The 15,511-nt window shown below is 54.5% G+C and overlaps 1 protein-coding gene across 3 annotated transcripts in view; it reads right to left on the bottom strand.

Annotated features, from left to right (window-relative positions):
• The window catches only part of ARHGAP22 (Rho GTPase activating protein 22), a 166,002-nt gene that overhangs the window by 126,371 nt on the left and 24,120 nt on the right, over positions 1-15,511 (bottom strand). For 2 of the 3 annotated variants that reach the window (XM_012651262.1, XM_012651265.1), the window contains exon 1: positions 8,773-9,109. The exons of the other annotated variant lie outside the window; for it this stretch is intronic. In XM_012651262.1, coding sequence (XP_012506716.1) covers positions 8,773-8,806 — 34 coding nt within the window. In that variant the 5' untranslated portion in view covers positions 8,807-9,109. Of the gene's footprint in view, positions 1-8,772; positions 9,110-15,511 lie in introns of those variants that run through there. 3 annotated transcript variants of the gene reach the window in all.

Genomic DNA, 15,511 nt, shown 5'->3' with positions numbered 1-15,511 from the left:
CCACGCTGGGTCTGCCTCCTGGCTCATTTGGGGCTGGTTTTTGGCCAGGGGGTGGGGGAGGTTGGGAGACACCCGAAGTGTTTGTTCTTTACTTCCACGCAGGGTGCACCCCCAGATTCAACTGGAGCTGGCGTTTGTCTTTGAGATTATGGGGTCTCCTGCGTGTCCACTGCGAGAGCTGCTCGGGTGTGGAGGCGAAGGACGCACCTGCCCTGGCGGAGCTAAGGGCAAGACAGGTGTATACAAAGGGCGGGGAGCGTGAGGGCAGCAGGGAGGCAGTCAGGTCGGGAGGCTGGGGGGGAGGCTGGGTGAATGAACGAGGCCAGCCCAGCAGGCTGTGCCCAGCAGGGGACGGCAGACACTGAGGGCGAGAGAGTGCGGGGCTCCAGCCCAGGAAGTCTGGCTCTATGCCCAGGGCCATACCCCTACCCTAGAAGAGACGCTACCCTGAGCCCCCGCAGACTAACAGAAACCTGTCCTCTGGGCCAGGGCAGCTGCTAGCCCTCCTCTCACCTCTGCTGTCTTCCCACTCTGCGGTTCCTCTTACCGCGGCTCCTTGGAAGAGGCTGTGACCCCTTCTCAGGGTGGAAAGAGCTTTCGCCGCACCCTCAGCCATCAGCGACGCGGGTCTGATGTTGACGCGCCGTGGAAGGCCTCTGTGAGCCACGTGGCACCGCCCTCCAAAACCACACAAATCGTGCCGGTCCCCCACGAGCTGTCTGGGCCACACCTCTGCACCTGCGTGTCGCTTCCCTTTGCCTGGACCGCCTTCCCGCCTGCCCAGCATCCCCGACGCACCCTCGCAGCGCCCGAGCAGGTGCTTCCCGAGGTCTGCTGTCAAAGCGTAGCGACTGACCTCCGCCCCTCGCGCCACCGGGCCGCGCACGTGCCTCTGGCCGGACGCGCACCTCTCGCGCCGCCGGGCTCGTGAGCTCAGACGTGGAGGGCGCCTCGCTCCGTTTATGAACGCGAGACAGGAGTCCTCAAGTTCAGAGAAGGTGGGAAATGATCAAATCTCAGAGCCCTGTGCCTCTGTTGGTGATCCTCTTGGTTGGGAAGAAATCTGCCCGCGTGACTTCTCCCACCCTCAGCCTGTTTCCACACATGACAAAGTTAAGGGCGCGTGATCACGGGTTCCTTGTGGGTAGTCAGAGAAGCAGCACACGGGAGGCTCGAAACACCAGACTGCAGTTTTCCTACTTTTCCTGCTGGGCGGGGGGTGAGGAGAGGCTGTGTGAGGCCCTGGAAGGTTCCTGGGATCTGGAGTCCTGGGCCGGTTAGCCCCTCGCGGCCCTGGGTTTCCACCTGTCAATGGGGCGAATACTCATCCTGCAACTCCCCGACCGTGGGAGGATGGTGTGAACGCACAGCTCGCAAGCGGTTTGTAAGCGGAGAACGCTGAGTGAGCGGTGCCTACTACGGTCCCCTGTTCCTGCAGGCTGAGCCCCTCGGAAGACTGTCCTCTGTCCTGGATCTTGTTCCGGAGCCGCTGGCCTGGGACCTCCGGTGCGTGCTGCTTCTGCTTCTGTTCAGACCAGCAGACCATTCACCAGGAGCCTGCGATCGGTGGAGTCGATGTAATTCAGTGTCGATTATAAGTTTCATTTTCTGCCTGCCTATGGCCATTAGCTTAGATCGATACATTCTCCACCCTTGGTTAAGTAATCACTGGGGCTGTCGATGATTTCAGCAGTCAGGGCAGGGGCCCAGGCTGCCTTGGAGGAGAGATTCAAGGCCACCTCCTAACCCAGTTCAGGCCTGTCTTGCAAATAAATCATTTCTTCCCAGCTCCGAACAGTAAGGTCATGGCCAATTTCTTTAGTTGTCTGCGGCCGCGAGGCCAGCCTGGAGCTGCGCTAGCCCCACATGTGGCAGCACCTGTGCGCAGAATGTGTAAGGATGCTGGCTGGGTGGGGCCTCATGGACGTCCAGCATCTGCCATGGGAGAGACATTCGGTTTTCCCAACAGCTGGTCAAAGGTATCTGGGAGGAAGAGGCAGGAGGAGGGAGGAGGCTTGACTTTGCAGTGCCCCTCTCCTGGGCACAAACCACCCACTCCTTCCCCTGGCACGGGGCCTCAGGCAGCGGCAGATGGACGGGTGGTCTGGGGGCTGGCGGTGGTGGCGGCAGCAGCTAAGAGTGTTTGTTTTCAGCCCATGTTCTTGAAACACCTTGGTACCTACAACTATGGTGGGGGGGAGCGTGCCAGCCATTGCCCGGCCTGAAGCTGGCGCCAGGGATGGAGTGTCCAGAAGCAGAGGCACACAGCCGGCAGCACCCGAGTGCTCCCGGTAGATCTGCTCGGACAGTGGCTCCTCGTGCTCTCTGCAGATGGCGGACGGCAGGGGAAACACCATTGCTCCCACAGGTGTGTCCCTCTCTCCCTGCCCTCAGTGCCACTCCCTGCAGACCCGCTGCCCACACTGCAGCCTGCAGCATTGCCTAATGCTCGGCCACATCACTCCACTGTTTGAGCTCTGTTGCATGTGGGATGGCCCACTCCCCTGCTGCGTCACCTCGTCCGCCACTGCCTTCGTGCATTGCAGCCACCCAGGGCTCACAGCCTGCCCTAGGCCCCTGCCCCTGGGCCTTGGCATGGAGGGTTTCTCCACCAGGTACAGTTCTCCTCTTTTGCTGCCTGGACCCAGGCCCGTTGCGTAAATGAGTGAGTACATACTGTCATGTTCAAAAGCCTTCAGGGTTTGAATGCCAGCACTCCCCCTTCCTGGCTGGCAAGTTCTTTAACCTCTCTGGGGCTCAGTTTCCTCCTCTGAGAAATGAGGCAACAGTGGTCTCTTTCTCAATCGGTGTCTTTCGAGGATGAAAGGAGATTACACATGTGCCTGCATGTAGTAGGTGCAACAGGACTTCAAAATGGAAGTTCCAGCAAGGCACCAAGACATACTACACGCGATATTCTGAAGTGAGGGCCAGACCAAGAAGCATGCTTTCAGAGAGGTGGGTCAGAGCCCTGGGACGGACGTGAGAATAGTGACCTGTGCGTTGCAAACAAAAGTGACTCTAAGGCTTCTCATTATCCAGGAGTGCCCAGAGCTGCCAGGTGGGGACAAGAGAAGGCCTGGCCCCCCAGGACAGTGAAGAGCACAAATACCGTCCTTCATGAGTTGTGCTTGCTCTACAGCATTCTACACAAGCTCAGAAGACAGTAGCAATGGTGATTGCTATTGTTAAATGCTCAGTGAGCGCGTGAATAGTTAAATACGCATCTGTCTCCTAATCCAAGTGTGGGGGGGATGGGATCTGAGTCTGTAGCATTTGAACTAGCTAATTTTTTTTGCCAGACATATGGGTAGTTGAAGTGAAATAGCACCCAAATCTGGGATTCCTCAACATCACCAGGCAGATGGGGTCGGGCCCGAGAGTGAGCCTGCCACCTGTGTTTTTGCACTAAGGGTGCTGCTGGCACCCTTAGTGAGGGCCATCTCCACAGGACGCCCACCCCTCCACATCCCATCTAATCCGATCCCCTCCCCTCTCCCTCCAGCCTGCCGTGTGGCCAGGCTGCCTGTGGCTGGACACATCTGAGATGGGCCGGGACAGAGTGGGTGGCATGACCCACCTTTTGTTTGGCCCTGCACCTGGCGATGGCATTGTGAATAACTGCCCATGAAGGCAGGTGCTCCTGAGGGTTGGACTGAATCGGACAGCGTGGCATCGCTGGGGTATAAGCGGCCTGGTGACACCTTGGCCTGTACCGGCCTCTGGGCAGGGATGAGTTTGGGAGGGAGGCTTCTCGGAACTCAGAGTTTAAGCTGCTCTGATCTTAGTGGTGCAGTTTTGAGCATTTTACTTAAATCATCCTACGTCTGTTTTCTCCCTTGTCTCACAGGGTTGGTGCAGAGATGAAAATGGGACGCTCGCATGTCAACGGAAGGGCCGGCACACGTCTGGCACATTCTAAGCGCTCAGTAGAAATTTTCCCACTTTTCTTCCTTCCTTAAAGAGGAAAACAGAATGACTCTGTGTGGCCTGTAATCTACTAATAGTGGAGAGTCGGGCCCTTGATTCTATTTATACGAAATTCAAGAATAGACAAGACCACTGCAGTGGTGGAAACTGGAAAAGTGTCACTCGGGCTGGGGGTGCTGGGCGTGGCTGGGGGGCACAGGAGAAGTCAGGGAAATGCTCCATGTCTGGAGCTGGTGCGGGTCACTGAGTGGACACTTAACTTGTACAGTTTACTGTATGTAAATTATGCCTCAATAAAAAAATAAAATATTTTGGGAGTGAACAATGAAAATCCTAGAATAAGCAGTATTCAAAAGAATCTGGCTGCAATGTGATTTGAGGCCAGTGTGGTTCAAAGACCCCCAAATTGGGAATTTTCATTCCCTCCAATTAGGGTCCCCAGGACTTGTCTTGGACCCTTTGCTGATCCGAGGGGCTATGCTATGCAATTTCATCTCAGTTCTGCGCAGCTTTGAGAAGGGACAGACAAGAGGGAGCCTGGTCCGCTTCACGGTGCAAGGGCCTGGCCGGTGGGGAGGATGTCAGGCTTGGGCACCTCTGCTGTCGGGTAAGTGTCAGCTACAGGCAGCTACAAGCAGCCCAGAGCCCGGGCTGGAAGCAGGGAGACTGCTGGGTGCGTCTCTTCCAGCCCTCATTCTCCAACACAGCTTCCTGCGTATGGCGCCTCCAGTCCCGGGCTGGGCTCTGGCCCAGACCCTGGTGCCACCCTCCGCGGACAGTTCTCATACCCTCCTCCTTGGCAAGCCGCACTGACCCCTCTGCCAGCCCCGGTCCTCTCCCTGAATCAGGCAAAGCCAGATGCTGTATCACCTAACCAGGTTACGGTTCCTTAGCTGCCCTGCTTTCAGGGCCATGAAGGTGGCCTCTTGCAGGGAACCCTCAGCGTACCTGATGAGCCTGGGCAGGGGCAGCACGGGGTCACCATGGCCACATCCCAGGAAGCCGTGCTGTTCAGAACTAAGCAATCAGAGGCGGCCTGTGAGCCCCGTTTGTCCCTTAAGAGCAGGATCCTCCAGGGCTCCGAGCAACCCTAAGCTGAGCTGGTGTGAGGTCGGGTGACCTCTGGGCTGTCATTTCCCCGCCACTGCTAAGGTAGTCCTACAAACCTGGGGGTGCAACTCAGCAGTCTCGTGTCCTTTTACTTCCACCCCCCAGCCCCCAGAGGTGGCCACTTTCAACTTTATAACTGGTTCTTTGTCGCTTCCCTCTACATTTCTAAATAGTATTCATTTATTGCCACGTCTTGATTTTTCCCTTTTAGGTGTTACCTACGGACTTCTCACTTTGGGAGAGGAGGATCTTGCTTCTTTCACTTCTGTGCCCCCTGCCCCCACACATACGCACTCACCTGATCCTCCCAATGTAGCTGCACTGCAATTTTGGTTAGATCAATAACAGAATTCCATTATTAGTGCTGTGCCATTGCTAGTGTCACTTGAACTATGTCGTATACAATAATAATTTTTCTTTGGTGAATAAATTTTTGTTTTCCCTGGGATTCATAACTGCCTTGCTTTTTCATTTGCTTAGTTTTGTGCTAGTCATCAATGATCCAATATTCAGCATTCCATCAGTTACCTAAATCTAACCTCCATGTGTTCAGGTGCGATGGGGACACCTTCTTAAAAATATTATTGCATTTTATCATTCGAGGAATCTATTGCCCCCCTGGAGACACGCAGGGCCACTCGCAGCAGCCTTTGGTTAGCGCTGGGTCGGGAGAAGGAGGAGGCTTTAGCATTGGACAGACAGAAATATAAATTCTCCTTCCACATCTGTCAAAATGGTAAAAATGATACTGCGGCATAGTGTGGTCGTGAGGATTCAATGGGGTAAGTACAACAAAAATGCCAGGAGCATGGGTACACAATAAATGCTGGTTTACTTTCTCGTGGGAAAATCGCAAGAACCAGGCCATCGAAAGTGCTTCGTCACACTCACAGAGCTTTCCTAGCCCCGGAGAGTTGACCAGGCTCTGCCATTCATCAAGCTCCCAAGACACTGACGCTCGGCCAAGGGAGACAGCTAAAGCTGCTGTAACTTTGCTCATCAGTCTAATGATTTCCTCTAAAAGAAGGGGCCTCCTTAAATTTTCTTTTTTTTTTATAGACAGGGTCTGACTCTGGTGGCCAGGCTGGAGTGCAGTGGTGAGATCACAGCTCCCGGGTGTGAACTCCTGGGCTCAAGCGATCCTCCTCCTCAGCCCCTGAGTAGCTGGGACCATAGGTGTACACTACCACGCCTCGCTAATTTTTAAAATTTTCTTTTTTTTGTAGCGACAGGGGCTCTCTGTGTTGCTCAGGCTGGTCTTGAACTCCTGGCCTCAAGAGATCCTCTGGCCTTGACCTCCCAAAGTGCTGGGATTACAGGCATGCGCTGCTGCTCCTGGCCAAGATTCCTTCCTAGCAACACCAATTGTATTTTGCAATATTCCAAACAAAGGCAGAAATTCTAGAAAGAAAATATTGATAGATTGATGACATAAGAATTAAAAACACATGTAAATCTGGGGGAGGAAAAAAACCTTTCTAGTATAGAAGTAAAGGGCAAGCAACAGATTGGGAAAATATCTGTGACATATATGCCAGCCAAGGGGGGGCTGACTTCCCTAAGGACCTGGACCAATTAGGGTAGAGATAGTGCCCCATCCTCCCAGGTTAATGCTTTCCCCACTACTCAACTATTCATTCACTCATTCATTCACAAAATACATGTTGAGTGCCCACCAGGAACCTGGCATTGGGGGTGTAATGATGTTCACCTGCCCTCACGGAGCTCACAGAGCAGTGCAGGTGACAAATATCCATCAAACAGTCACACTCAGGAGTGTACAACTACAACCTGGGGCAAGCGCTGTGAAGGAAGGGAGAGCACGCTGTGAGGGCCCGGCTTAGACCGGGGCGCGTGGGAGCTTTCCCTGGCTGCAACTCACGAGCTCAGAGCTGGAGGGTGGGTGGCAGTTAAGGAGTGTGTGCTTGTGTGAGTGCATGTGTGTGAGTGTCGGAGGCATTCCAGGGGGAAATAGGGTGTGCAAAGGCCCTGTGGTAGGAGGCCCATGGAGCTCTAAGGAATAGGAAAAAGGCCAGTGTGGCTGGCCTACACCCACTAGATGCCAGTAACAGCCCTCAGTTGGAACAACCAAAACTGTCTCCAAATATTGCCAAATCTTCCCTGGGGGGCAAAAGTGCTCCTGCTTGAGAACTACGGACTTAAAATTAATGTTTGTAAGAACTTTGGGATTTCTAAGGCAGGCTGCCTGTGAGCCCCTTTGCTGAAGCAAAGGTCTCTTCCTAGAGCTGCACCGTTCAATAGAAATATAAAAAATATAATATGAGCCATATACGTAACTATAAATGTTCTAGTAGCTACATTAAAAGAAAGTAAAGGAAAAACAGGTGAAATTAATTTTAATAATAGATTTTATTTAACCAAATATATCCAAAATATTGTCATTTCAGCATGTCATCAATATAAAATAATTATTAATGCGATATTTTACATTCTTTTTTGTACTAAATCATCAAAATCTGTTATGTATTTTTCTCGATTTGGACTAGTCACACGTCACATGCTTAATAGCCATGCGTGGCCAGTGGCTAGCTCGCTAGACGGGACTGGGGGAGAACTAAGCTCACTCGGAGGGGTCTGGCCCGGCCCACTGCCTGGATCGTCACCAGACTGTGCCCCCACACCTCGGCAGAGCCACGCAGCGTCCTCCTTTGCCTACGGGGACCCAGCCTGTCCCGAAGCACACACAGTGGGGTCCTGATGGCTCTGGAACACACTGGAAGGCTGGTCCCATGCAGGAAAGTCATCCAAGGGCTTGCTAAAGAGATCGGTGTGTTCCCTGTGAGTCTATAGTAGACTGGAGGCCCCCTGCCACCGACACCTGGGGAGACCCACACGCTGTTCCCAAGCTCTCCAGGCAAGCTTCACCCACGCCAAGACCCATCCTCATCCTCATTGCTTACAAGGGAGGCTCAGCCCCGCCCAAACACTGGCCATCTGAAAAGACACATCCTATTTTCACAAAAGACAGATGTTCTCATCTAAAACGATACTTGCCCTGGCCAAGAAGCTGCTGTCCAGGGAGATGCTGTGCCTAGCTCCATCCAGTGGCAAGTCTCCAGGCCACTCTGCTGGGACACATGCTGGCTGGACACGGGCTGGCTAGCCAGGCCTGGACTCATCTCCTGCTTGCCTCTGCATCTGCTCCCCACCACCTGCTCCTGGCACCAGGCCCTGCCCGGCTCTCCGGGGTTCTCCTGGCAGGAACGCCTGCCGCGCCCTGCCCGCCTGAGGAATTGCTTCTTGCAGCTCGAGCCGGGCAGCAGTAATGAAGACCCTTGCTTGGAGCCGGCCACTCTAGAAGCCAGGGCATTGCCCTCCCTGGTAAGGGCCACTCTTGTGTTGGCCACAGGGCAAATCCTGGGCATTTTTCTTTTTATTAAAGAAGCAAAGTTTGCCCAGAGTTGCCACCTGATCACCTGGAGCAAAAGAGAGATTCCATAAAACGCGGAATGTGGGGTGCAGTCTGTGTACCCACTCAGGCGCTAAGACGGTCACCGCCCTTTTGCAATCTCAGGTCTGCCCCACACAGCCCAGGAGCCTGGCTAGGAAGGGCACGTCAGTCACGAAGATACTCTCCATTCAGAGGCGACAGTCCCAGAACGCCTGCCCCACCTGACACCCGGCGCGACAGAAAGCTGCCCGAGTGTCCGCGCCGCCGTTTGCCAGAAGGCACGCGCTGCGCCCAGAGAAACCGCAGAAAGTTGGACTTACCCCTCCTGGCCTGCCTGATCTTCGGGCTCAGCATGTTCCCGCAGGTGCCCGGCCAGCCCCGCGGGGCCGATCATGCTGTCATCCACTTCCCTTTGCTCTTCCTGGCGCCCAGTCGCCCCTCACGCCCCGCTGGCTCCGCTCCCTCGTCGGCCTCTCCTGGCTCTGCACGGACGGACGGCTCGCCTCGGACTACATAAACCTCGATGCATTATTTATCCATCGTGGAATAAATTCCCGTGCACGCGGACCATTAAAGCCTCAGTAATCACTGCCGATCAATCACCGGGCCGGGGCGGGGCCCGCCGGGCAGTCCCACCGCCCGCAGGCGCGCGCGTGGTCTCGGTTCCGAGCCTGGCGGGGCGCGTCGGGGGCGGGGCGCGGCCCGGGGGCGGGGCCGGCGGAGCGGTCAAGGCCGGCGGGTGCGTCCGGCTCTGGCCGTCGTCTGCTCGGGAAGGGGTTGTCGGGGTGTGAGCCGGCGGGCCTGAGCCACCAAGAGGCTGGAGGCAGTGTACGGGACTGCGGCTGCCTGGCCCAAACACCCTGCCAAGGCCAGGTGGGAGAGCGCTCTTGGTGAGAGAGGTTGAGACCCCTCCGGACCACAGACCCCTCCAGGGCCCAGCCCAATGGGACGCTTTTGAGCTCACAGTTCTACGTGTTGAAAGACAGGTGTGTCCTGGAGCTAGCAGCCCCGCACGTTCAGATCCTCGGGGACTCGACCAGCAGGAAGATACCTGTTAGGGACATTAACTATTTATGCCTCTTTAGTAAGGCGATAGGAGTAAGAGTGCCCAAGAAGCACTTAGTTCAGGGCTTTGCACATGGTAGCATCTCAAAATTTTCACTGAATGGAAGAGTGAATCTCTGCTGATGGCCATGTTTCTGTTTAATCCTAGCATAATTCTAAAGGGTGTGTATTGGGGCTTTTGGGGAGGTCCGGCCTCAAGATCCCCCAAATTGCCCAAGAAATGCAATCACAATAATAGCTATCATTTATTAGGCACCTACTATGTGGCACCACAACAGCTATCACTTATTAGGTACCAACTGAGGTTGGTGCTTTATTTTAAATATCTCATTTAATTCTCAAACTCTGGAGGCAGGTGTTTTACTCATGGCTTTTCAAAGGAGGGAAATAAGGCACAGCAGTGCTAAATAATTTGCGAAAGTCACATGTTACTGAGCGGCAGGGTGCGCATCTGAACGCAGGGCTGTGTCTCTACAGCTCCGCTTTTCAATGACATCAGTCTCTCTACCCCAATTCCTACCTTTCACATTAACATATAGGTCCTAGCTTGAGAGCCTTCAATGACCTTGTTGGACAGTGACCTGCATTTTTGCACGTGATGATCACCCCATGTAGCCTCTTAGGCTCCTGAGCCTGTGTCTTGGTTACTTGGGCCTGAGTACTGTGTATGACCCTCTTAGCAGCTGGAAAGGAGGGATTCGAACAAGGGCCTCCCTCCTTTGAATGGCCATACTCTCCCTTTGACCCTCCACAACCCTCCAAGTGCCCCAGGTCCACTGATCCCCAAATGTCCTATTGATGCATAATCGACCCCAGCAGCCAGAGGGGAAGAGGGGCCCTCAGGGAGATCACTGCAGCAGCCCCCACCAGGGAGAGACAGTCTGGACTGTGGAGAGGAGGGGGGACTGGAGAGGAAGGAGGGAGACTCAGCAGGATGTGGTGAGCCACATGGCCCAGCGCGTGGGAGATGCAGAGTCCGCGGAGACAGAGCTGTCTTACTCAGCATCGAGTCACTTGTGCTGGCCCTCAGCTACTCCTCAGGAGGATGAATAGGCACCTTGATGTAACGTTCAAGGCCTTTCATGGTGCTGTCCATGGCTTCCGCTTCAACCCATCTCTTCTGGTGCTCCACACAACCATCTGCACACGCGGCCCCTGCTCCCGGCTGTCCCCGTGCCTTCGCACGTGCAGCTCCCTCTCCTTCTCCACATTGATTTAGCTACGCAGGCCTTGTCGTGCTTTGAGCATGTGAAACTTGTGAAACTCTCCTGGTTCCACCAGCAGAGGGAGCCACTAAGCGCTTCTCCTGGGCCTTATCTGAGTCCCCTAGGTGGCCCCTCTTGCACTCCCTCCCTGAGCCCCGGGTGGGCGCAGGGCAGGAGCCCACATGAAATAACGGCTTGATGGGCAGATCCAAGAAACACCAGCGCATGACAAAGTCGATCTCCTTTTCCTCTAGGGCCAGGTACAAGCCTGGTCAGGCTGGGACAGAGGCCACCCAGGGGGAGCCGGGAGACTATCGACCTGGAAAATCTCATATTGAGTCCTGTGACCTGTGACAGTATCTTGAGCAATCAGGAAGCCATCTGTGAAGAATGCAGCCTGGACCACTTTCTCCAAGTCAGAAGCAAGAAAATGCCCTGAGACTTAGTCTGGGTCCACTCACACTTGTTTTGGTTAAAAAACCACCTCTGGGTGCGTTTCCTGTGCAGCTGTTTCCCCCGATGACATTAAGTCACTGTGTTCACTTGACTGCTTTTCTGGGGATCAGAGTTAGAATTGGATGAACCCACAGGCTCTGGGCTCAAATCCAGAAGGCAGCTGGGGAAAAGGCAGGAGCTAATCCACGTTCTGCATGGGAGAAGGGTGGGGGAGCCGAGGTGGGTGGAGACAGCAGTTCTCTCCTCCTGTCCGCCCTCAGGCCACGCTCCCAGAATTTCCCTGGATGGAGGATCCACAGGTCTAGCTGGAAGGGAAAGCAGAGCCTCCCCGCACCCTGCTCAGGGGCCCTGGGAGCCTCCCCATCCTGCTGGGGCTGTAGGTGGCAGGGTGGGATGGGGACAAGAGCAGGCCAGGGGGATCTATTGAACATGCTGACCTTCTGCGTAAGTTTTTATTTGAAGAAAGAGCCCCACTCCCTTCACTTATAAGCAGGACACCAAGACCAGGGAGGGGAGATGCAGGTCTAGGTTAGCACCTAGAGAGACTGCCCGCTTTCCTGCTCTGGGGCAGTGGTCCTGTGTCTACCCCCACTGGTTTCCTGCCTCGGATCATCCGCATGTTCTCAGGGCTGCTCTGGGGCAGGTGCTGTAGGGTGTGCAGAGAGGACCGAGGGGTCAGAACTCTCCAGGAGGCATCTGCTGAAACGTACACCTGTTGGTGGGATGGTCACCCACCAACATCGGTTGGCCCAGAGCCAGGGCACCTTCAGAACAGTGGTTCTCAGCCTTGGCCGCACAGGGGGCAGCTTTGACAGCCAACCCCTAGTGGCTCTGGTTTAACTAGTCTGGTGTGGTCATCGGGAGTTGTAAAAGCTCCTCTGGTGATCCAACACGCAGCCAGGGATGAGAACCATGGCTTTAGAGACAACTGCAGGCCCACCGGAGAGGGTCTTTTCCTGGTGCCATCCCGAGGGGGATTCTTCTCAGGGAGAGGCACATCTGCCAATCAGTCTCCCAGTCCGAAAGTGGAAAGGGGCATCTGCCCCAAACCCCAGCTGGAGACAGCTCATGCTGTTGTGCAGTCTGTGTACTGCACAAAGGTGTCTGGCAGAGGGAGGTGGAGAGCTGGGTTTGGGTTCTACTGGCAAAGCCATGTGTTCTAGCAAGCGGGGTGGGGAGCTGCAGCTGGGGGAGGGTGGTGCTTTTCTCTAATTTTCACGAAGGTGCCATGTAGACAGCAGAGCCCTGCTTCCCTGGTCCAGGAGCTTCAGGGAGGACCAGAGGAAGCTCTTCTGCAGGCAGAGGGGGAAACCCTGCTACTCTGGTCCTGCGATGCCTGCCTAGTGGTCACCAGCACCAGTGTCCCCTGCCTGCCTGCTTGGAGTGCTCTCTGTCCCTGTTGCCAGAGGCGGATGCCCCAGCTCCCCAGCATGTCACTCAAGGTGTTCATGGGCATCTCCCAGCCTCAGGCTCCAGTTTCTCCTTCTGTCCATCCCAGCGGTGTGTTGGGCCAGTCTGGGCAGTACCCACTGGCAAGAAAGCTGAATGTTAAATTTTCAGGAATCTTGTAAGCCAGTTTTTTTTTTTTTTTTTTTAACGAGGACATCATTAGAAATTAAATTACAATTAAATAAATATATTAAAAACAAAAGTAACAAATACTCAAAACTCATTATTTCCTAATCATTGCACTACAATTTATTGTTCTTAAGGTTATTTACATCCACCGTATCCAAATGGCATACACCATATATTGGGTTGCTACCGTGCTGTCCTCCCCACTCGTGATCAGTGACATCATGCTGGTAGCTTGAAATCGACTGTGCTGAGAGTATTTATACCAAGAAAATCAGTAAATTCTGTAAATCATGCCTTAATTTTTTTTTTCTTCCAGAGAGCTGGTTGTTAGGCATTGGCCAGCACGCCACTGGCCCGCCCTCACCACGTCCCCTGTGTGTGCCCCAGTTGCCACGGACTCCCTACTCTGGGCAGAGAACGCTGCCTGTCCACCTGAGTCCGGTCTCCCCTTCGTCCTGGGAATGCACATATACTCTACGTTCCAGCGTCTTGGCAGTTAGGTGTGACTGCGTCCTGGCCATCGCATGTGAGCAGAAGTGATGCGGCCACTTCTAGGCCAAGCCCACAGGACTCCTCCCCGGCACCCCTCCAAGCTCATTTCCTTTTTCTGGTCGACTGGGGCGGAGCCACCTTGGAATTCCCTTGTAGAAAATGGTAGAGACCCTGCAGTCTGGGTCCCTGAATGACTGCGTGGACCTGAGCCCCCATTGACAACCCGGAAACATCTCGGACAGTTATGAGAGACAGAAATAAACTTCCACTCCATAGAGCCAGTATGCAGTTGGTCCTCTTTGTTCCTACAGCCAACCTGCCCACCAGATACACACTCTGCCCTCTCTTCTCTGCCTGCTGGACTTCGATGACTCCCCCAGAGCCTGTTCCAGCGGGACCTCCCTGCTCAGTGCCCGTGGGTAGAGCTCTACACCTTTAACACCCCCGCATCGCCCATGCCTGAGGCCACAGGAACCTTCCACAAGTCCTGCTGCCAGACCTGTAGAGGAGTGTGGGCTCCTCCTGCCCCCTCACCCATACTTTAAATATAAACTATTATACACAAAACTTACATTATCTCAGGTTTAAAATATTCTTTCTAGATTTTTAAGTTGCAAAGCTGTGTAGGATCCATCAAAGGGGAACTTTTGTGTCTTGCTGGTGCTCTGAGCATTTCTTGGTCTGTCTCACAACTGGGCACTTGAGCCCTGCAGGTTGCTCTGCCCCAAAGGGCAAACTTTTCCCTTTGCCACTATCCCTGGCCTCAGTCCTGCTGCCCTGGGCCTAAAGTCTATCTCTGCCCTTTGACCTTATGTCTTCATTTGATGCTTGGCTTGGCTTTTAACTTCAGTTTGCCCATGCCCTGCAGTCCACCCACAGAACACCCTCACACTTGTGGCCCAGGACCCCAGAAGAGGTCTAGAGTCCCAAACTTCACTTTTCTGGCATCTTTAGAGTCTTGGGATCCGGTGCAGAAGGACAAAGGTGCAGAATCCAGAATGAGGCATTGGAAAACCACCCAGGCACACCAGGCCAGAGCAAGAGGGTTGAGACCAGAGCACAAAGGAAAGCGACCTGTAACCTTGGGCACATTTTCTAGAGTCCGGGGGAGAGGTGGCTTAGGGGTACCAAGTTGGTTCAGGCACCATAACCATAACCTTTTGTTCCAACCTCTGTTGTAGCATCTGTCACACATCACCTTTAACTTTGCAGCAGCTAAGACTGGGGGATGCCTACTGAGTGCTGGATGGGGAATGAGGTGTTGCAGCCGGTTCTGGGTACAGATGCTGAGATGAGAGCTTCATCAGGGATTAACACCTGTTCAGGAACCGGGGGGAGGCTGGGCAGGGAGGGCGGTGTCAGAGCCCTGCAGACCTGCCAGCATCCCTGCCAGCCCACCTGCGAGTTCTGAGCAGATGACCCACGCGAGGGGCCTGGCTTTGGGTGGAGGTGGCCAGGCCTGTGTTCTGTGGCCTTGCACGGTCGCTGGCTGGGGGTCACTCAAGAAGACAGTGAGTTGGTTGGGAAGTTGAGGCTTGCCCTAAATGAGCTAACAGCTATCAGCTGTCAGCTGACTCACTCTGCAGTGGGGCAGTGAGTCCTTCTTTGAAGGGGGCTCGGAGCAGCTCTTGGGTTCTATGGAGCTTGCAGACCTCAGTTTTAGGCCTCTGTAAATGTTCGGTTCAGATCAACACTACTCACCTATGAATCTTTGCTCCACTCGGACAACTGTCTGGGCTCCCCATCGAATTGAACGGCTCTCAGATAAAGATTTTATTCAGCTGCAAAGTTTGGTTGTGGGTTTCTCACAAGGGGAGGCTGCTATTAGTGTGTGTGTGGAACTGACTAGTAGCACAGGCCTTGCCTGTGAGTGCTGGGTTCCTTCTGGGCACTCAGGAGGCGGCTGCAGGGAGGACTCCAGGCCCCGGGACCTGACGCCCTGGGCTGAGAGGAAAGACGGAAAGGTGAGCCCACTAGTAGGGCAGCCCTGTTCCCGGATCCTGGAACTGGGTGCTCTGAGATTCTGAGGAGCTGTCGCCCTTCCCCTGGAGTGGGGTCGGGGAGGCGTTTCTGCAGCATCAGCTGCCCGGGCTCCAAAGGCAACCCTTGCCCGCACGCCACAGGGTCCCGCGAGGAAGTGGGTCTGATTCCCCGCCCTGAAACCTAGGCAAAGAGTCCGATTTTAGGAAATGATGAATCAGCATTTTGGCCAGTTTTGCATTATTGAACAACAAGCCTTCTCCCTTGCGAAAACCCCTGCTTG

Source organism: Propithecus coquereli, unplaced genomic scaffold (assembly GCF_000956105.1).
Source record: "Propithecus coquereli isolate 6110/MARCELLA unplaced genomic scaffold, Pcoq_1.0 Scaffold351, whole genome shotgun sequence".
NCBI lineage: Eukaryota > Metazoa > Chordata > Mammalia > Primates > Indriidae > Propithecus > Propithecus coquereli.
This window is presented reverse-complemented; position numbering and strand designations above follow the sequence as displayed.